General features: G+C 49.9%; 1 protein-coding gene across 3 annotated transcripts in view; it reads right to left on the bottom strand.

The window, feature by feature from the left end:
• Positions 1–21,069, bottom strand: part of ACTN1 (actinin alpha 1) — a 97,056-nt gene that overhangs the window by 17,507 nt on the left and 58,480 nt on the right. For all 3 annotated transcript variants that reach the window (XM_061156806.1, XM_061156804.1, XM_061156805.1), the window contains exons 4-8: positions 13,929–14,015; positions 11,997–12,084; positions 11,404–11,482; positions 7,899–7,980; positions 6,570–6,655 (exon numbers count right to left, since the gene is read on the bottom strand). In XM_061156806.1, the coding sequence (XP_061012789.1) occupies positions 6,570–6,655; positions 7,899–7,980; positions 11,404–11,482; positions 11,997–12,084; positions 13,929–14,015 (422 nt within the window). The remainder of the gene's footprint in view (positions 1–6,569; positions 6,656–7,898; positions 7,981–11,403; positions 11,483–11,996; positions 12,085–13,928; positions 14,016–21,069) is intronic.

Here is a 21,069-nt window from a genome sequence, read left to right as displayed (position 1 = left end):
CCAGAAACCCAGGGGACACGGTTTCTCTGGCATAGAGGGCACTCTGCACCTGACACCAGCAGGGCCAGGCGCTCCTAAACCCACTTTGCTCAGGTGATCTTTAAATACAATTTCCGTTCACAATCCTAACCCAGCTCCAAACGGAGGGGAACTTGAAACCATTTGGGGTCCTGTGATAGGAAGGAAGATGGCCTGAGGATGGCAGCCGGCAATCATGATGAATAGACAGATACACATTCTAGAGCCTGGGAGAAGGGTGACCCTGCAGATGGCAAAGGTTGAAGAGGGAGAAAGATGGGACCTTGAACCTAGTTGATGAACAGTGGGTTTCAAACTGCAGCAAGATAAACTGAGTTTAGGCATCAAGAAGAAGTTCCTGAGAATGACGGTGCTTTCATTTGGGAAGGAATGATTGAGAAGATATAAATTTTTTTTTTTTCCCCTTGTGGAATTCTTCAAATAGGACACACACCCACCAGATCACGTGATGCGTGGGTAACTGTGCTGGGAGGTATGTGTGCGAGGGCAGAATGAGATCACCATAAAGGACCTTTCAAGCTTAAAGTGAAGACACTGACCCTCCATGGCGGGGTGTCGGGGCAGGTAAGCCTCCAGCAGGGGAGCTTTGGCTTGGCTGGGGAGCAAGCAGCTGGGAGTCCCAGGTCTCAAGAAACGGAGACAAGCCATCACATCCTTAGACCCTCACCCCCAGCCCTGCAACCTAACTCTGTCCTGGAGATGCTAAAGCCACTTCTCAACAGGATAATCAGGAACTCCCGACTGATCATCCTTCCCTCTTAGGAACCAACAGGCAACCGTGGGGAATCCCAAGAGGTGACGAGGAGGGAAATGCCTCCCTGGACCTGTCTCAGAAGATGTGAGGCCACAGAACAAGTAGGGTCCTGGGCACTGGCTGACATACCACACGAATCTGCCCAAAGCCACCAGAGCTGTTTCCCAAAGGCTGGGGAGGGGGACCTCAGGAGAGGTCAGTGTTCTCCTGTGTGATGACATGTACGTAAGAACGTGCGGTGGCTGCAAAGTCCCCGACCCAAAGTGCTGACCAAGTGGGTAAGAATCTCAGGCAAGAGTCAACATCACTGAGATGGTTAATGGATCAAACCCACCTTCACCTTGTTATCCTCTGATTCATCTTGAGCTCCTGAGCTTGGAAGCAATAAACTTTGATTTGTGGGTCAATTTGTTAACTTGATGGACTGAATGAGGCCTGCATGCTCATAGGATTCTGGAAGACATGCCTTCTGGGCCTCAAGAGCCTCACCCACCCCTCAGAGCCAACTGACTGATCCAGGGTCAAAGGGGGCTCCTCTTGGATAAAGTCTGGGGAGTTTCCGGGTGGGCCTTCTGGGGACTTTTTACAAAGATCATCAATGGGCTAAGAAAATATTTTATGGAAACAGGCAAAAGGGTGACTTCCAAGTACCAAAGGAAAAAATTCCTGACCCTTCCATGGACTCTATTTTTATGTTTTTTTATGACCCACTATTTGTATTACCAAACAGTGTAATACAAAACAATGTGCTTAGTTTTACATTAGTTGTTTCCAAGTTAGGGCTTCCCTGGTGGCTCAGGTGTAGAATCTGCCTGCAATGAGGGAGGCCTGGGTTCAATCCCTGGGTCAGGAAGATCCCCTGGAGAAGGGACTGGCTACCCACTCCAGGATTCTTGGGGCTTCCCTGGTGGCTCAGACGGTAAAGAATTCTGCCTGCAATGTTGGAGACCTGGGCTTTTAAGTTATGGATTATTATCCCCAGAGCACTTAGCTATCCCCAAATGAAACCCTTGCTATCCCAGGTCAAACTGAGAGGAAGCAGCCTCAATGCTGGTGACATCAAACTGCCAAATGTGGCCAAATGACACCCCATGACTCTGCCACCCACCACCCACAGAGTCATGCGAGTGCCACGAAGATCTCATTTGCGACACTTTTAGTCAAAAAATTCCCAAATCTAGCTAGAATTACCCATTTCCTCCCTCCCACAGCTTCCTTCGGCTCAGCCTTCTTTCACGTCCCAAGTGAGCTCCCTGCCCTGGTGTTCCCGCCAGCAAGGCCCCCAGACAAAAGGGAGTGGACCCCATGGTCCCCAGTCGCCAATTCTGGCTTCACCCCTACGGCTCCAGGTTGCAGGATGAGACCCAGACCAGTGCTAACTTGCTCTCCCTTTGAGGCTACATGGTCATATCATGAAGCTTTCCACAAACCGTGACCGCCTTCCTCAACCTCCCCAAACCTTTCATTTGCAGGACCCCCCGCCCCCACCACTCAACCCTGAAGACTCTCAGGCTCAAATGTCTGCCACTCAGGAAAGCCTCCGTGGGGTTCCTCCAGTGGCTCAGCGGAAAGACTCCACCTGCCAATGCAGAAGACGCGGGTTCCATCCTGGTCTGGTCAGATCTCACGTGCCATGGGGCAACTAAGTCCATGTGCCACAACTACTGAGCCCATGTTCTAACTCTGAGCCTGGGAGCCACAACTACTGATCCCTTGAGCTGCACCTACTGAAGCCCTCACACCTAGAGCCCATGCTCTGCAACAAGAGAAGCCACCACAATAAGAAGCCCTCACTGCAGCTAGACTGTAGCCCCCACTGCAACTAGAGTGCAGGCCCTGCTTGCTGCAACTGGAAAAAAAAGCCTAAGCAGCAATGAAGACCCAGCACAGCCAAAACTGAAAAAAAAAAAAAAGAAAGAAGAAAGCAAGCAAGCAACCCTCCGTGTCCCACAGCCCTGAGGCACCCCCTCCCCTGCTCAGATCTGAAGCAGAGCAGAGATTAGACCACAGCATCATGAGCTTCTTTTACTAAAAGTTCTCCCAGATGGACTATGAATCCCCTGAGGGCAGGTACAGGATTTCTTTCCCTTAGAAGATTCACAACCGACAGATGACAAATGGAAGGATGCAAACAGTATCATCTACTTCTAAGAGCACCCAGAACCCCACAGCAGATCCAGTTCACACCCTAAAGGGCTGTTTCTCAGAAACAGTTCACAGGCCATGAACATTGAAGCAACAAACAAAACAAAATCTGGTTGCTCACAACACCTTCTAAATCCCTACAGAGAAGAGGAAGAAAGAGGAGAGGCTGAGGAAGAATTAGAACCAAAACCAATGCATCAGACAGAAGCTGGTCCTCATCTGACTAGGAACGGCAATCACACACACACACACTCGTATCCACACAGGCACACAAACACATGTACACACATGTGCACACATGCATCAGACTCAGCTGCCTTTTTAGTTCCACTGCCCAAGGCTTGACAAGAGAAAGACAGTGGAGAGGACGCAGGGCACCGGACATGGGTTTCAGGAGACTCCCACACTGGCTTCAGACACAAGACAGTCAAGAAAAGAAGAGGGTAGGAAAGACTCCTCCTTCTTCCATGGGGGAAGGGGAAGAGTCCCCACCCGCCGGCCTGCTCAGCTCTAAGCAGTTGCCTGAATCCTTCGAAGTGGGTTGGGAGGGGCAGCTCTGGGTGAGGCCCCCAAGCCAGGACACGCAAGGAACACCACCCACACCCCCAGCCCCATACCCCCCAAGCTGATGACCCTGTCCTCAGATATGGACCAGAGTAGCATGAAATGATTGCAACAGGGATGAGTGAGAGGGAAGAGGGCATGGGAGGAGGTGGTATGAGATTTGGGAGGGAGAATGCCAGGCTGCTACACACGTGTGCACACACACACACACATGCACGCGCACGCACACCCACACAGGCACACACTCCCTCCCGAGCATCATCAGCCAGGACACAGGGAAGGCTCCAGAGACAGGGAAGGCCAGTGTTAGCAGGCATGAAGCCCAGGAAAGAATCCTGCAAGCGCAGGAGAGGAGGAGGAGTTGGCAGAAGGAGAGTTGGAAAGACCATGGCAGAGAGCTCAGCCTAGCTCTGGGTGCGGGCAGGACTTCATGCGGTTCTTGGGGCTGGAGGTCCCCCGAGGCAAGTAGATAGATGGTGCTCACATCCTGCCTAAAAGGTGGGGTGCAAGAGGGGCCAGAAGAAGTTGACAAGAAAGAGCAGCAGCAGAGATGGGACAAAGAGAAAGAAGAAGCAAGATGCAGACCAGAGAAGAGGCTGGAAGGGTCTGGGCCTCCTGTGGGGGCAGGGACACCCAAAATAGGGAGCCTCCAAGCAGGGCTGTTTCCTGCCAGGCAGTGCCCATGAGACCTGGAAGGAAAGTGAAGAAGGTCATGGGTGCCCATCCAGGCAGGGGATGGGGTTGCTGCTAGCTCACCTCATGCTTTTATGCGTTTTTTTTTTTTTTAAGGCACCTTTCCCCGCAAGGCACTTCTATTAGAAAACTGTCATACTCATTCTGTTAGGAGACATTTGTAGTGCCATTTCTGGGATTATTTTAGTAAAAAATAATCAAATCTTCATGGTCTATGATGTACACATGGCACCCTTGTATAGTGTGCAACCTGCACCACTGTCCCTGGCAGACATGGGTGGGAAGGATCAGGCAGGACTCTAAGCCCAGGGCCTGGACACCAGGAGGAAGGTAAAAGAAGTCTCCCTGCCCTGACTGCTGGGTAATTTGAGAGGGTGGTCTTGCTCAAGTAGATGGAGGGAGAGAGAAACGTGACAGGGTCCTCTATATTTACGAGAACAAGCAGAGTCCCAAACTGCACTGCTTGGGATAAGGGCTTTCAACTCAGTCCAGGGAAGGAGCTGAGACCACAGACTTCTTTCCTGTTTGTGGCACCCATCATGCCCAGTGTGTGGGGACAGAGATGCCCAAGGCCATCCAGAGGTGGGCGTTCCCCAGCATCTTTAAGTGCCCTGGCCAAAGTTCAGAGAGCATCCTGCCTTCCTGCAGGAGGTCAGGGTTGTATGTGGGGGGGATCTTTTCTAATCCCTCCTTTCATTCCAGGGCCGCAGTTCCAAGGGGCTGCTGCTGGAGTATCCGGAGAGGATGGAAGAGGTGGGCAGAAGGGCGCTGGGAGAGTGGGCGAGGCCGAGGGAGAGCTCACCTTCTGCGCACCGAGAAGGCGAGGCAGTGACATGAAACATTAGGTCACATGGCCTTCCCATCCGGCCTTAGCGTGCCTACACATCTGCACAGAGAAGGAGAAGAGGTTGAGAGAAGAAAGGAGGCGGCGGCACAGCACAGAATCAACCCAAACAGCCGTGGTGGGCAGAGGGCACACAGGACAGACGGACAGAGCGCGCACAGGACAGACGGACACTGAGGGAATGGACAGGAAGAGAAAATAGATGCTAGCGGGAGAAAGGGGGCGGGGTTTGAGAGAGCCCAGGCTAAAAGAGCAAAGAGGGGAGGGGGGTTGGGGAAGGCTTGGGGTGGAGGGGGGATCACCCCATCATGCATTTCAAAACAGGTCACTCAAACTCCATGCAGAGGACAGGAAATTTGCCCGAGTGTGAGGCAGGTCCAAGGCCCAGAGCTGATAAGGCCAAGCCTGCTGCTTGTGGCCATAGCAACCTGCACGCTGTGCTTCTGGGGTCCTGCCTGTAAGGGAGGTCTAGGGGAGGGGCATCAGCTGCCTGCTAACAGAAATATTCAGATCTTCAGTGTCAAAGGTTTGAGTGCGGAACCTGCACCACTGGACTTGAACCTCAGACCTCCCTGAGCAAAACTGGGTCAGGACACTGGCAGGGTCCACAGCTGCCCACCCTTTCCCTCCCTCCCCCCCAAGAAGTTGTGTACTGACCCCGCATGGGGGTCCCGGGCAAGATATAGAAGGTGTTAAGGCCCAAGGGCGGAGAAGGCAATGGCACCCCACTCCAGTACTCTTGCCTGGAAAATCCCATGGACGGAGGAGCCTGGTAGGCTGTAGTCCATGGGGTCGCTAAGAGTCAGACACGACTGAGCGACTTCACTTTCACTTTTCACTTTCATGCATTGGAGAAGGAAACGGCAACACACTCCAGTGTTCTTGCCTGGAGAATCCCAGGAACGGGGGAGCCTGGTGGGCTGCTGTCTATGGGGTCGCACAGAGTCGGACACAACTGAAGCGACTTAGCAGCAGCAGCAGCAGCAAGGCCCAAGGGGGCTGTGGACAGATTGGCTAAACCACGGCCGTGAGCGGGAGAAAGGTAGGGGCTTCATGTCACCGCTGCAGGACGAGTCAGTGAAGACAGGAGGTGCCTCTGTCAGATCTGCTCCCTAAGGACCACCCTGCTGCTCTGCTAAAGCCATAGCTTCAGCAGAGGTGGGCAAGGAGGGCTACTGCCCACGGTGCCTTCCAGGCGCCTCCTGGTTAATTTCACCTACGCCGCCCCCTTCCTGCTAAAGTCTGCCATCTGGGTCCCAGAAGATGAGCTCTTTCCCAGTGTTCTCTGAGACAGCAGATAGAGGAAGATGAGAGAAAGCAGAGAGGCTGGGGTGGGGTGGCGGGGTGGGTGGGAGAGGAACTGAGCAAGAATGACATGCCACGTTGGCACCGGGGACTGACGCTACTGAAGGGACAGACTGTCCGGACCCTGTCGCCGAGGAGAGGCGGGGAAAGGAGGGGCGGGAGGGCATGGATTGGGGTCAGGCATGAGGTGCGCTGGGCAAAGAAGGAGCAAGAGGCCCCAGGTACCTTCTGGGCTCCAGAGAAGGCGTGGTAGAAGCTGGACACGTAAGTCATGATGGCTTTCTCATCCGGGCGGGCGGTTCCGACGATGTCTGTCAAGAAAAAGCTGGAGTTAAAGCCAGCTGGTGAACACATGATACACTCCCTGATGTGATGGGAAAAGCAGCTCTCAGAACCGTAAGTCTTCTTGACAAGATGCTGAGCCTGGATCTAACCAGCATCTGGCATCAACTTCCACTTACAGGAACACAAGAGGTAGAAGAAGGAGTGAAATGGTACCTGAGAAAGGAAACAAGACGAACCAGAGTAATGGGTGCTCAGGACAGCTGGTCCTCAGATTACAAGTTCAATGCCAGAAACCAAAGGCATTGGAGGGAAGAGGGAAATGCTATAGATTAGAAAAGATACAAGAACTAGAACAATGAAATGCCACATGCATACTCTGATCAAAACAAACCAACTAAAGAGAAATAATGGGGAGATTTGATTTTTTTTTTGGGGGGGGGGGGATTTGATTTTGAACCAAGTGGCAGATATATCCAAGAACTACTGTCAATTTGCTTGGTGTGAAAATTATTTTATGATTGAAAAACAGAATGAAAATATTTCTATTGTTAAGGTATGTATTCTGAAGTATGTAGTAGTGCGATGCTATGACATCTGGGATTTATTTTAAAATACTTCAACAAAAAAGACAAAAAGAAAAAAAAATGTGACAAAATCTCAATAATTGTTCTATTTGGATGGTGGGTATATGGAAGTTCCTTATTCTCCCTGCTTTTGCACATTTGAAAATGGCCCCACAACTTGACAGACATTGTCACAAACTGTATCTTCCATCTCTTCTCCTAAGGGTCCACTCATCTTTCCAAAAAGTCATTAGCATTCCCTTAAGTGTTCTTTCTCTCCCTCCCTTTCCCCTATGAAGTTAGATATGCATCTAGACCTCAAACACAAATCATCTCTTTGAATTACCCATCACTGCAAGCTCCCATGTGTGTACCTGAAGCACATGTAAATAAACTTTTTTCTCTCCCCTAAACAACAAAGGACCACTGTGCTCCACCCTGACACCCACCACCCCAACTCCAAGACCAACATGAGCATCACCCTCAGGATGCCCTTTTCAGCACCAGCCACCACCTCTGCCTCCAGATCTCAAGGTATCTGTCTGTCTGTGGAATCCCTGAGAGACTAGTGATCCCCAGGCTCCCCAGAAGAGATCCCAGGAACCAGGCCTTCTCCCGTCTGGCCTCAGAGTGCCAAGGCCCAGCTCCTGAGCCACTGGATGCAGCTGGGAGAAAAGCCGAAGGCTCAGAGGAAAGGGCCTCTCACCTTCCGCATCCAACATCTTGGGAATGTCCAGGTACTTCTCTGCCACGTCGAAAGCTGTGTTCAGGTTTGTCAGCGGGTCATCCTAGGGGAGAAGAGGCAGGTGAGAAGCACGAGAAGTCTCTGGATACCCCACCCCTGCATGATCATCAAGACTGGGGGGCAAGGGGGTACTGCTGTGGCCCCTCCCTGGTCCAGAACTCGGAGGCCAGCTTAGGGTATAGAAGTCTGACCTCATGGCCAGGATTTGCTAGCTAGGGGGCTTAAAATGCCATCTTTCTCTTCAAGTTGCAGTTTCTTTGTCAAAGAAATAGATTGAAGAATACTAGCCTGCAGCCCAAGAAAGAATTGCTAAGAAATGCAAGCTGAGAGAGGGGCACTGGCCTGGGAGCCATTAGTCTTGACTTCTGGTTTCAGCTCTGCCATTAGCCAGCTGGAGTGGCAAATAACCTAACCTCAGTCTCCCGATCTGTTACTCAAAAGTTGGACTAGGAGCTCTCAAGCCCCTTTGGTGTTCACATTCCATGAAATCTGGGGACTCCTTCAAATAGCCACAGTCTTCTGACTACATTCTGGCTTCTGCTACCTTCTCAAGGAAACTTATTGGGGACTGGTGAGGAGGTGGAAAAATCACTGTTTGCTGGGATTGTAAAATGCTACAGCTGCTATGGAAAAACACTATGGAAGTTCCTCAAAAGTTAAACATGGAACTATATGACATAGCAATTCCACTTCTGGGTCTATATCTCAAAGAACTGAAAGCAGGAACTCAAATAATTGTATATCCATGTTCATAACTGCATTATACACAATAGCCAAAAGGTGGAAATAACACAAACGTTCATGGACAGATAAATAGACATGGGATACTATTCTGTGATAAAAAGAGAAGAGATCCTGATATGTGCTACAACATAGATGAACCTTAAAAACATTAAGCAGGAGTGGAGAGTGATGGTGTGATGGCTTCAGAATTTCCATTTTGCAAGATGAAGAGTTCTGGAAATGGATGGTGGTGGTGTGAATATACTTAATATCACTGAACTGTACACTTAAAAATGCTTCAAGTGGTACTTTAAAATAAATGTGGAGTATAATTGCTTTACAATGTTATATTAGCTTCTGTGTACAGCAAAGTGGATCAGCTGTATGTATACAAACATCCCCTTCCTCCCACCCCTCTAAAAGTGGTACTTTTGATATTATGTATATTGTACCAAATTAAAAATATATATATATAATGTGGGAAAAAAGCCACAACTTAGTAGAGAGAGTTCCTGGCTGGACCTCCCACTCTCTTCTGGGTTCCTGAGACTAACCTAAAGCAAACTGACTTTGTCAGCCTGCAACTCAGCTTCTGCATCTGCCAAGGTGAGAATCAAAGGGGACGAAAGGATGCATCCATTCATTTGGGACACTTTCAGGAAGAAACTGCTCAAAATAGAGAAGGTGGAGTCCTTCTGGGAAAGTTTCTGACAGTTTCCAGAATGATAAAAACCCCTGCCAAGAGACAGCGGTCATATCCGTCCAAGGCCTTAGGCCATCCTCAGGCCCTGGGTGCACACCCCCCTGCCCCGCCGGATTCCCAGGGACCACCAGGCCCCCACGCCCACCGAGAGCCAGTGCGGGAAGGAAGAGCTCCCTGGTCAGAGCCCTTGGCTCCCCCCTGTTCCCAAGCACCAGAGCCTCTGGCAACCTCTGTGCTTTCTGGAAAGAGTCCACAGTTCAGTGGGAACAGGTCTGTGCTAGGATTCTAGCATTACTGTTGCTACTGAATTAAAGAGAAGAGACAGACGCAGAGAAACACAGAGAAATGAGCTGGGAGAAATGAAAAGACAGAGAGGACAGAGGGCAGGGAGAGAGCTGGCCGGGGATGAGACAAAGGCCCCTGGACCCCTCCCCGAATGGCTGAGGCTCCTGGGGTCAGGGCGGGGGTGTGTGGGGTGAGACTGAAGAGCCACAGTCAGCACAGGCCCCGCTTTACACAGGGCTGGGGAACAGCTGTGCATTAACTGGGTGCTGCCTCCCCAGCCCCCACGCAGGGACCAGGCACACGCACTCCTGTCGCCACAGTGCATCAGCTGACCACTGGGGGGACCGTGATGATGACGCCTTTAAAAAAGTCTCCATCTCCAGGATTCCCCCACCTTGGCCCCTGTTTGGTTTGGCTGCACAGTTTTCAGCTGGGGTGGTGAGGGGCAGTGGGAGGGGTCTCGAATTGCTTTTTTTTTCTTTGCAAAGTGGCTGAATTAGAGTGGGATCCCCATCTCCCGAGAGGGAAGCCGGCCCCCGTCCACATACACCCGGACACAGCTACCACAGGGCGTCAGCGGGCTCCCCTCTTTTGGCAGGTAGCGGGCCCCTCCAGGCAGGCAGGGGACCCAGCCTCAAGCTTCAGGCCCAGCTTAGGGTTTCTGGAAGGGGTGGGAAACTCCACCCGACTCCTTTCCTCCCTCACAAATCCTTTTCGGCAGCCCCCAACAAATACACTCCCCAAACAGAAGGTCTGATGCCACAGAGCAGCTCCTCTACCTGCAACATCAAGCCTGCCGTGGCCACGGTGGGCACAGGCAAGGCGGGGGACTTGGCTGAACACCAAACCCTCCAAGTATCGAGGTCAAGGAGACAAATACCAGAACAGTCATTCCTAGAAGCCTTTTTTGTTACGAGATCCAAGCACCGACAGGGGACATTCCAACCCAAGCTCCAGACCATCTACTGGGGTGGGGAGGGTGGGGAGGGCACCACCGTGGTCTCTCCCAGGATGCCTGCTCTATGAGGCCTCTTGTGCCAGGATGGGCTGAGAAGGAGGGTGGTGAGTCCCGAGTGTCCCGGACAGCCCTCTCCAAGGTCAGGCCAGTGTCCTTTAACCAGCCCGGATGCTAAAACCACCACGAGGCTAGACACACAGCTCCCACCTCTCGGTCTGCTCCTCAACACAGGCGCTCAAGAAAATCCCCCAGCAGCTTCACGCCAAAAGCACAAATGAAATCAAGTGGCAACAAAATCCCCTCCAACTTTCGGGCAGGAGGGAAAGCAGATCCCTAGCGGGGACCTGCCCAGGACTGTGCAGCAAGTCTCCAACAAGGCTGGGATACACGTCACCAAGGACATGCGGTATCTAAAGTTACAAAAGTAACGCATGCACCTTGGGAAACCCAGAAAATCAGAACGGGAACCGCCACTTAGGATCTCAGAACAGGGAAATGCCACTTAGTATCTCAGCATCCTAACACAATTTCTGTGGTGCTTTTGATACTTTTCCTGGCAGGTTGGGCATTTCGGCAAGCACATATAAACTCAAGTGGCCCTGACGGAAGGTGTTTTCCTCTTATTTCCAGAGGGGCCGTCTCCTCGGCTGGTCTAAGAAGACTGCCACACTCTCACGCTGGACTGTGGGCTCTCAGAGCAAGGGGCCCAGTCCCACCCTTCCCCCACCCACCCCAGGGGGACCAGCTGGGTGGGAGCCGGCGGGGGAGGGGTGGGAGGGTCAGGCAAGCACACCAACCTTCCGCAGCTTCCCGTAGTCGATCAGCTCGGGCCGGTGTCGGTGGATCAAGGCACAGAAGCCGAGGCCGTCCTTCCAGCTGCCCAGGGGAGAGGTGGTGGGGGGTGGCCAAAGGGTGAGTGGGGCCAAGCACTAAGGGCAAAGTGCCAAGCAGGGGTCTCCTTTTTTCCAAAGATGAACCCACAACTCCTCGGAGCAGGAGTTGGGAGAACACAGGAGGGGAAGGAACCTGCTTCCTGCCACAATCCCAGGCACCGTGCTAAGGCTCCATGGGGCTCAGCAAGTTGTCACGTCCCACCCAAGCCCCCCACTGAGGTCTGGGGCCCCCGTCTGCTCTGTTTCAGAGCCCCAGGCTGGAACTCCCTGGACACTCTCCTAAGGGGGCTCCAAGAGCATCAACCCAAGATGTATCAGGCAGAAGCCAGGACAGAGCGGGCCTCGAAGGGTGACGCTCCCTTTCCAGAAAAGCGACTCCTTCCCCAAGGCTCTGTGTTCTGATCCAGAGCAGAGACTGACCCAGCCCAGGGGGCCCCAGGGGCCTTGGGGGAAGCAGCCCGGGTTCTGCAAGAGCCCCTCAGCCCCCAGCCACGCACCTTATGTGGAAGTTCTGGATGTTGACGTTCTTGTAAGGGGCTGTCTTTCTCTGACACCACAAGAGAAGCCCTTCCTTCGCCGAAGTCTCTGTGGGGAAGGGGATGACAGGCAGAGAGGTCAGAGGCTGGCTTGGTGGAAGGAGGGTGTGGGCTCCTGAAGGCCCCCTGGTGACGACAGGGTCCATGCTCTTTCACATGGGGGTCCACACAGAGACTCCTAGATTTCAACCCTGCTGCTACTAGGCCATCAAATCTATTTCCTGGACAAAGTTTGAGACATTATTTGAGACACAGAGAAGTAAGCCAGGGATCATTTCAGAACTGGCCACCTGATACATTAAAATAATGAGAAAATGGCCTTTCAAACTTTCAGACTCTTTCCCCCTCACTCCCTTTTATGCAGAAATGGCAACAACACAAAATTAAGTTGGCAACCTCTGTCGGGCAGCCACTTTGGGGAGGAAGGGTTGCCTGGTCTGTGAAATCTGAAATCCAGGCCTCTTCAGACAGGGAGGGCCCGTGTGCCCTGTGGACTGCACAGTCACGTAAGAAGAAAGCATTAGGACTCCTAGTCACATTTACTGTTCATCTAAAAAGAAAAAACAAGGTCTCCTTATACTTGACGCAAGCATCGACACTGCTGCTGTGTGGAAAACAGACAGGTGTCAGCAAGTAAGGCAGGTATCTAAGGGGCCCAGGAGCTTCCAGCCCAGGAGGGCCGCAAGCCACACTGCCCCCACGCGTTCACATCTGTGAACAGCAGCTCATGGTACTCAGGAAAGTGGGTGTCAGTTCACAAAATGGACTTTAAAAATGACGCTAAACACTTCCTGCAAAGATAATATAGTAATTAAAGCACAAGAAAACGATTAAAAAAAAAAACTTCAAAGCTAATGCTTCCGCTTTTAGTTCAAGTTCTTTGTCAGTTACAAGCTGAAAACAACAATTTACTCAGAGCTGACAAGAAGTCTACCCAAAAGAATAAACTCATCAAGAAAGCTATTTGAAAACCAGATTTGTATCTATTATCACTAACAAGAACCCTAAGCAACTACTGTGGGTATCTTTTTAGTCACTTCAGCCCTAAATACCAGGTATCTATAAACCAAACTTAAGACCTTCACATTGCTGTATCACTAAGTATCAAACCAAGATTCCCATAACAAAGCAATTTAATCCACACTGCTCTCATTAAAAACTAATTTCTAGGCCATTAAAATGAATTTTAAAAATACCTCCATCTCATTTTAAAAAATTTGGTTTGAAGTGTTTGATATAGCAATGGTGGTGGGTGGGGTTTAGTCACTAAGTCATGTTTGACTCTTGCGACCCCATGAACTGTACCCTGTCAAGCTCCGCTGTATTTGGGAATTTACCCAGGCAAGAATACCGGATTGGGTTGCTATTTCCTTCTCCAGGATATAGAAATACAGAAATATAATTTACTGAAAAATAAATACACACCTATCAGACATAAAGGTGAAAAACTGCGGGAGTGTAAAACCCAAAGTTTAGACAGACCACGGCCCCAGACCACTGCGGCCCCTTGCACATCTGCAAGGTGGCCGCCAGAGGGTGCTATGGGAGCAAAGTGGAGGCCCTGTCTCTCTCATGGCTCTCCTGACTGCTATTCCCTACTCTTCGGGATTTAACAACCCAAGAGCCAGGTGGGGTGGTTCCAATACACTTCCCCACAGCCATCTTGGGCTTTCCCAAAGTGAGGAGGCCAACGCAACTATAGGGGCCAGCACTCCAGTTTTTACTTGTCTGTAGACTAGAAGAGAGCAAGGATGCCACCAATGGATAAGCAGCCCAGGATGCAGCTTGTGATGAAGGACCTCTTGCCTCATGGATCAGGGAGGAAGATGTGATGGTGAAGGCCTGGGAGAGGTGGAAGCCTGGGGACAGCATGGAGCAGAGCAGAAGACCTACCTTCCACGGAGATGTCCTGGATGGCAAAGCGGAGGATGATGGTCCAGATCATGCCCAGGGTCATTTTCACATTCCCATCCACGATTTCTACAGAAACAGCAGCAAGACATGTTAGGATGGGTCTCAGCAGGGACAAAGGTCACATTTCCTGAGTGCTCATGTCACTGTGCACCACTTAGGAGGTCAAAGGCCACACAATCCACTTTTAGAGGGAAGTAAAAAAATCAGCACAATTACATGTCGCAGGTCCCAGGACGGAAGTCTCTTTTGGGGTGTCCTGGGGAACCCGGAGAGTGTGGTTAATTCAACTGGGTACAACATGAAAGGCAACAGAGAAAGGGCCATCTTAAACCTGGGCAGTGTCCACAAGCCTAACAGAGAAGAGGAAAAGGACTTCTATGCCATCGCAAATGTCCTGGCGCCTCCATGAGCGGAGGACATCTGGGCAAGCACAGATCTCAGAACAGCCATCCACCTACCTGGGAAGTCAGTGCAGGCAACAGAAATTAACCAACCTGACAAAGGTTTATAAACTGCTACTAGAAGGATCCACTAACTCACAAATCAAGTTCATGATGCCATAACTTGGGTATTTTTTCATAAAAAAACAAACAGCAGCTTCAAGATCAAAATTAAGAGATACCCCACTAAATTTAGTCTAAGTGGCACCTTCTAGATTTTTTAAAAAATGCTATAAATTCTATGAAGTTTTTTTTTTTCCCCCTGTCCCAGACTTAGAGTCAGGACAAAGATTAAAAAAGCCCTGTCTTTAAGGAGCCTAAAAGATGTAGTCATTTATAGGCTTGGAGACTGTGAAGGTAACAAACACAGACTCCTTACCTTTCCTGTTCCCAGGTCAGGAGACGGTAAACTGACCCCGTGATGAGCTACTCTCAGTTAAGACTCAGGCACTGAAAGAATATCTCATTCTTCCCTTCCAACAACAGTAGATTTGGGGAACACCCGAAAAGACCATGAGAAGAGACAACTTCCAAGGACCCCTGATCCCCTGAGCCAATGTCCACTTGGGTTTGCCTCCCACAAACCTTTTTAAACAAGAGTGGATTCCTGTAAGGAAATTAACTCTAATACCTCATCCCCTTCCACAAAAGAGAGGGCAAAACTGCATGCTGCTCTACGACCGGCAAGGTACAGGCGATGAGCAGTGACGCCTGGCCCACAGCCGCTTCGGGGGCAGGGGGGGGGGGGGGCAGCGTGGGGGCAAACCTGCTGAGCCTGCACCAGGGTTCTCAGCAAAGGAAGAACAGTGTCCACTTTGGGCATGGGACAGGATGTGATTCTTCCTGCTAAGAGGGGGGCTGAAATGCCCCTCCTAGAATTCTAGGCATCAGCAGAGCAATGACCCAAGTTTGAGAAACTCGGTTAGAGAGACAGGGAGCTGCAGCAGCATGCAACCATCCTCCTCAACAACTAAGACAGCTGTCACACACTCTGCAGAGCGTGCTGAGGGGGAAGTGGAGTCAGTCAGTCAAGAATCAGTTCCTAAAAGTTTAATATTTTTTATTTTATTTTTTGGCCACATCTCATGGAATGCAGGATCTTAGTTCCCTGAACAGGGCTCCCTGCAGTGGAAGCATGGGGTCTTAACCACGGGACCGCCGGGGAAGCCCCTCCTAAAGGTTTGCTATGTTTAAAATGCCCTTTCACTTGTGACTCCCAACAGTTTTGCATCTGTAACATTCAAAGTGCTTACATAAATTGATAAGATAAAAAAGTCTAAATTCATAATACAAGAGTCAGCAAAAAACATGAATAGACACTTCACAAAACACGAAATACAAACAACCAACTTATAAGAATGTCAAACTCACTTGTAATTAGAGATATATCATTTTCCCAGCTATTAAGTGAACAAAGCAAATACAGATAATGATGGTGATGATGGTATCGATATAATGATAGATAGCCATGTGGCTATCTATCACCCTGTGGCTAAAAGTATAAATTCATTTTAAAGAAACACCTCTTGGGGAAATAATTTGTCAACAGGGAGCAAGGGATCTTGAAGTTGCTCAACTTTTTGAGAGTAAAATTCTCTCTCTAGCCCCAGTTAGCCAGAAGTGTGAAATGTAGAGTAAGGTTGGTGTGTAAAGGCACTTGCTGCCAGGTTACTTATCATGACCCCACCCTGGAAACTCTGTGAAGGTACAAAATACAAGGCGTGACCAAGTAAACCCCAGATCCTGTCACTCCCTCTGCTCAAAAGGTACAAGGCTTCCACCCCACTCAGAGTCAAAGGCAGTGGCTGGTGGGGCCTCTGGGACCCCTGACCCCACCCCTGCAGTCACACGGCCTCCCTGTTGCCCCCCTCTCCCGGGATATCCCTCACCTCCCTCCTATCTCCTCCCCCCTTCATCTTCTCACCAAGCCCTCCCTGGATCTCCCTCTTTACTCCAACTGATACGTGTATTTTCTTTCTCCCTCTTCTAGAACATAAGCTCCCTGTTTTACAGCATTGCTTAGAGCCCAGCACTGTGCCTGGCACAGAAAAAGCCCTCCATCAACAACTGTTAAATGAATGAATTAATGGAGGACACTAACCACGGGTGTGTGAATGGGCAGAGAACACAACAGCATTCAGGCCTCTCTAGGACTGGGCGCAGATCTGGAACACGGCACACTTGTGCTCAACAATCAGGTAATTAGCACAGCCATTCAAAATCATAATTACAATTTTTTGATGATTTGGAAAAAATCTTTGTAATTACAGACGAAGACAAAAATCAGGTATTAAATTTTATGGACACCATCTCAAATCAAGGAGAAATTTTTTTAACATCGAGTAAAAACTCCGGATGGTAATGCCTTTCTAGGAGTAGAGGCTGCAACGCCAGTCCCTCTTGACCTGGGGGATGGAGGGGTGTGTGTGTGTGTACCCACCCACCCCTATTTGTTGTTCAGTGACTCAGTCGTGTCCGACTCTTTGTGACCCCATGGACTGCAGCTCGCCAGGCTTCCCTGTCCTTCACCATCTCCTGGAGCTTGCTCAAACTCATGTCCATTGAGTCAGTGATGCCAGCCAACCATCTCGTTCTCTGTCATCCCCCTTCTCCTCCTGCCTTCAGTCTTTGCCAGCATAAAGGCTAAATAACCCAGCTTCCTGCTGGCCTTGAGCTCAGGGTCCTCCCAATACCAAGGAAGACAAGACAGCTTCCTCTCTGGGTCTTGCCAACTTACTTCTCTTCTCTTCCAGAAATACCCAACCCCTGGGGAGTTTGCTTACTGAATTCTCAACTCCTACCAAGGAAGCAGTTTCATGCCAGAAAACAGAGGAGCCGAGTACAGGCAAAGAGAGTGGTTTGTGTTCAGTTAAGAGCCCATGCACCACCCCATCCCCCGTGTCCACCTGAGCCCCCTGACCCTCAAAAACCCTCCCCAGAATGGATCCTTTCATTAGGCATCTCTAAGTTTGGAGTAAGGTTGTCCATCTCACAGGCATCTTTATGGCCTGACACGCTGAGTCCAAAAGGAGGGTGCCATGGCTGCAACCGGGCCCCTGGGGGAAAAGTCATGATGACAGATTAACAAATGTCTGCTGTGGGTGTGGGAAGATGCCATTCCTAAACCACAGCTACCTATGAAGCTGTTCATATCCTGCTTTCACTCAGAACCTGCCTCTCTCTTGGCCCCACTCCAGGCAGGCAGTATTCAGATAGCAGAATCAATGATGCTGAAGAAACTCCATGTGGAGGAAAACTAGACCCTCCACCCCAGGGGGGTCACCACTGCCCAGACCAATGGCCACCATCCAACCTAAGGACAGATGCTAAATCATCAAGCCCACTCCCAGGCTCTGGCACCCAAAGCTATCAGGCTTTCCCTGCCTCTAGATTTTAAAATGAAAATTCCTTCTCAGGTGCTCTCATCTGGTTAAACCCCAACCACTCACCCAGGTCAAGTCCCAATCCCATGAAGTCTACACATTCTAGAATCAAGTATCACACAAGAAATGGATCTATTCTATCCTCTCCTGTGGCATGGATGCTCCTTGCCTCCGGCCTCCATCTGAACATCTTCGGGGTCAGGGAACCGATGCCTTTCCCAGAGCACCCACTCCATCCCCTCAGGTTCTGTATGTTATTCACAGTCAGCCTGCCCACAGGCTCACCCTTCCAGGCCTGGTTCTTCCCACCAGGATCAGCCAGAGTCAAAACCTTGCCCCACATGATCATCCTTCAAAGGTCTGGGGTCTTCCACTGGGGCCCAAATCTGGTCCCCAAGGCTCCCCTGCCAGGATAAATGGCAATGTCTCCTCCCACCCCAGCCCCAGGAGAGCTCCTTCTGGGTGATCCACTCCACTGTCTTTGATAGTCTACAGCAGCAAACTTCATTTCATTAAAATAAACAAAACCCTTTCTGGGCCTCATCTGGTTTCCTGGCTCAGCAGCGTGGCCGTCCTGGCATGATCTTGGTGCTCGACCTCTTTTTAATCGCAGTATAGTTGATTTACAATGTGTTAATTTCAGGGGTACAGCAAAGCGATTCAGTTATACACATAGACATTCATTCTTTTCCAGATTCTTTTCCCATATAGGTTATTATTAATGCATTGGCTTAAAATGGGAGAGAAGATTTCAAAGAGGGAAGTCTTGGCCCAAAGGTAGCAGGAAGGCTCAGAATGTCTCATCTTAAAGGCAGCTTTAGAAATCTTTCGAGAAGCAAGGTCTGTGTCAAGGGAACCGGAAAACTCTAGCCAGCTAGGTTAAGTGACCTCCTGGGAGAACAGAGGTGATGGTTAGAGTCTATGCCCCTGTCTGGCTGTGCTCGTTACCCCTCTGTTGAGACCACACAGACAGTGTGACCCGCCACTTCACAGCTGAGGAAAACCAGACCTGAAGGTTCTGTTCTGGGCCCCTGCAGAGGAGGCAGCAGTGCCCTGGTGATTGGAGAGCTTTAGACCTCAGCTCTGGAGTCCAAACCCCCGGGGTTTAATCTGCATTCTGCCAAATGGAAGCCATCTGGCCCAGAGCCTGTGGTCAACATACTACACACTTCCATTCGAGCATCTCCTCTGAGCCTTCGTTTCCTTGACTGTAAAATATGGGTAGTGATACTTCAAGCCTGTTAAACCATTCTGTCATGACTGGCCAGCCACAGATCTGGACCTTAGCAAGTGCTATTCTTGCCCATCTTCTCCTTCCTTCCTCCCCTTTGGTATTCAGTCACACACACACACACACACACACACACACACGGGCTTCCCTGGTGGTTCAGATGGTAAAGAATCTGCCTGCAATGCAGCAACTACTACTACTATACATACATATACGTGTGTGTGTGCTAAGTCGCTTCAGTTGTGTCTGACTCTTTGCAACCCCAGGGACTGTAGCTGGGCTCCTCTGTCCATGGGATTCTCCAGGCAAGAATACTGGAGTGGGAAGCCATTCCCTTCTCCAGAGGATCTTCCAGACCTAGGGATCAAGCCCAGTCTCTTATGTCTCCTGCATTGGTAGGCAGGTTCTTTACCTCTAGTACCACCTGGGACCCTCTCTCTCTCCCCCCCGATATACATATATATAGATTATGGTAGTTGCTACATTCTCCTTTCTAAAAATCTGGATTTCTGGCTTCTTTTGAAAAGTCAGAACATCTGGCAACACTGGATATGTTATTCCCACTCAGCAACAATTGGTTAGATCCACACGGCAGCTGCCCTGCCTACACATGTTTTTCCCACTTCTCCACACTCCCCACTCATCCCTACTGTCACATAGCTCGCACATCTGGCCCACCTCACATATCCTCTACTTCCCCGCCCCAGGGAACATCTGAGCTTGTAGCAGACCACCAGAGTGGTAATTTCTTTGGCTTCCCACCCCTGCTTGGCTGAAACTTGTTCTGCCAAATCTTGACTGCTCCCTAAAAGAACAAACAATTCTTTTCTTTATCTGTACCCTGCTGTACACAAGCCCTTCAAACATTTACTGAGCACTGACTGTATGCATCATACCGCTGGGAGCTGGGGCCACAAGGACGTAGGAAACATGATATGATCTCTGCCTCAGAGCTCAGGGGATGGGACACATAAGGCACCACCTACAATGACCTCAAGTACTAACCTGAGTCCCTGATAAGGCAAGGGTTAGCAAGCTTTTCCTGTAAAGGGCCTGATAGGAAATATTTTCAGCTTTGCAGGGATATGGTCTCTGACACAACTATTCAATTCTGCCTGCAACAGGAAAGCAGCCAATAATATGTAAACAAAGGGGTGTGGCCGTGTTCCAATATTTACAAAAGCCCAGGTCAGCCAGGTTTGACCCTACGGACCGTAGTTTGCCAGCCCCTGTGCTCAAGTTTCTCAGTTTGATTTTGCTACATCAAATCCCTCAATTTTCAGAAAAAAAAGGACTTTCAGATCATCAACCAGAGAAAAAGATCAGCTGCTATGGATTTACTGGAACAAAACCCCATACCCTCTGTAAGGAAAGGCCACCCTCTGGGGCACTTCTCTGGTGTCACTCTGACCTGGATTTGAGTTCCGGCTTTACCACTTGCTGAAGATGGGACTTTGGACAAGTTAATTTTCATTAGGCACATGTTTTCTTTTTGTAAAATGGGGATAACAATTAGAGCCATCTCAGAGGGCTATGGCGAGGATGAAATGAGATCACTTGTACAAAGGGCTTTAGCAGAGTGCCTGCTGCAGAACAAGCGATCAGTAATCACAGTCAAGGTTATGTCTAGAATGAATGAATGAATGAATGGAGACTGTGTACTGTTCACCTTTTAATCTCTGGCACCACAGAGGTGCCCAATCCATTGATGAATCCATGTGACACAGTCCTCACGGGGCCTGGTTATGGTACTCTAATCACCTTGACCCTCTCCAAGTCCTTCAGAAACGCACACAAGAAACTGTGCCAGCTCCTTCTAACCATTAAGAAGATGCTAATAATGGTTTAAACTGAACTTTAAACAATTTTTAAAGATTGCAGTATAGCTGATTTACAATCTGGTGTTAGTTTCAGGTGTATAAACAATTTTTTTTCTTAAGTAAAAGGGAAAAAAATCAAGAAGCTGCTCTGCAGGGAAATGTTATTAAGAATATTCCTGGGACTTCCCTGACAGTCCAGCAGTTAAGACTCTATGCTTCCAATGCAGGGCACACGGGTTCGATCCC

This window comes from Dama dama, chromosome 12 (genome assembly GCF_033118175.1).
Source record: "Dama dama isolate Ldn47 chromosome 12, ASM3311817v1, whole genome shotgun sequence".
NCBI lineage: Eukaryota > Metazoa > Chordata > Mammalia > Artiodactyla > Cervidae > Dama > Dama dama.
Note: the sequence above shows the minus strand (reverse complement) of the source record. Positions and strands in the feature narration are given on the sequence as shown.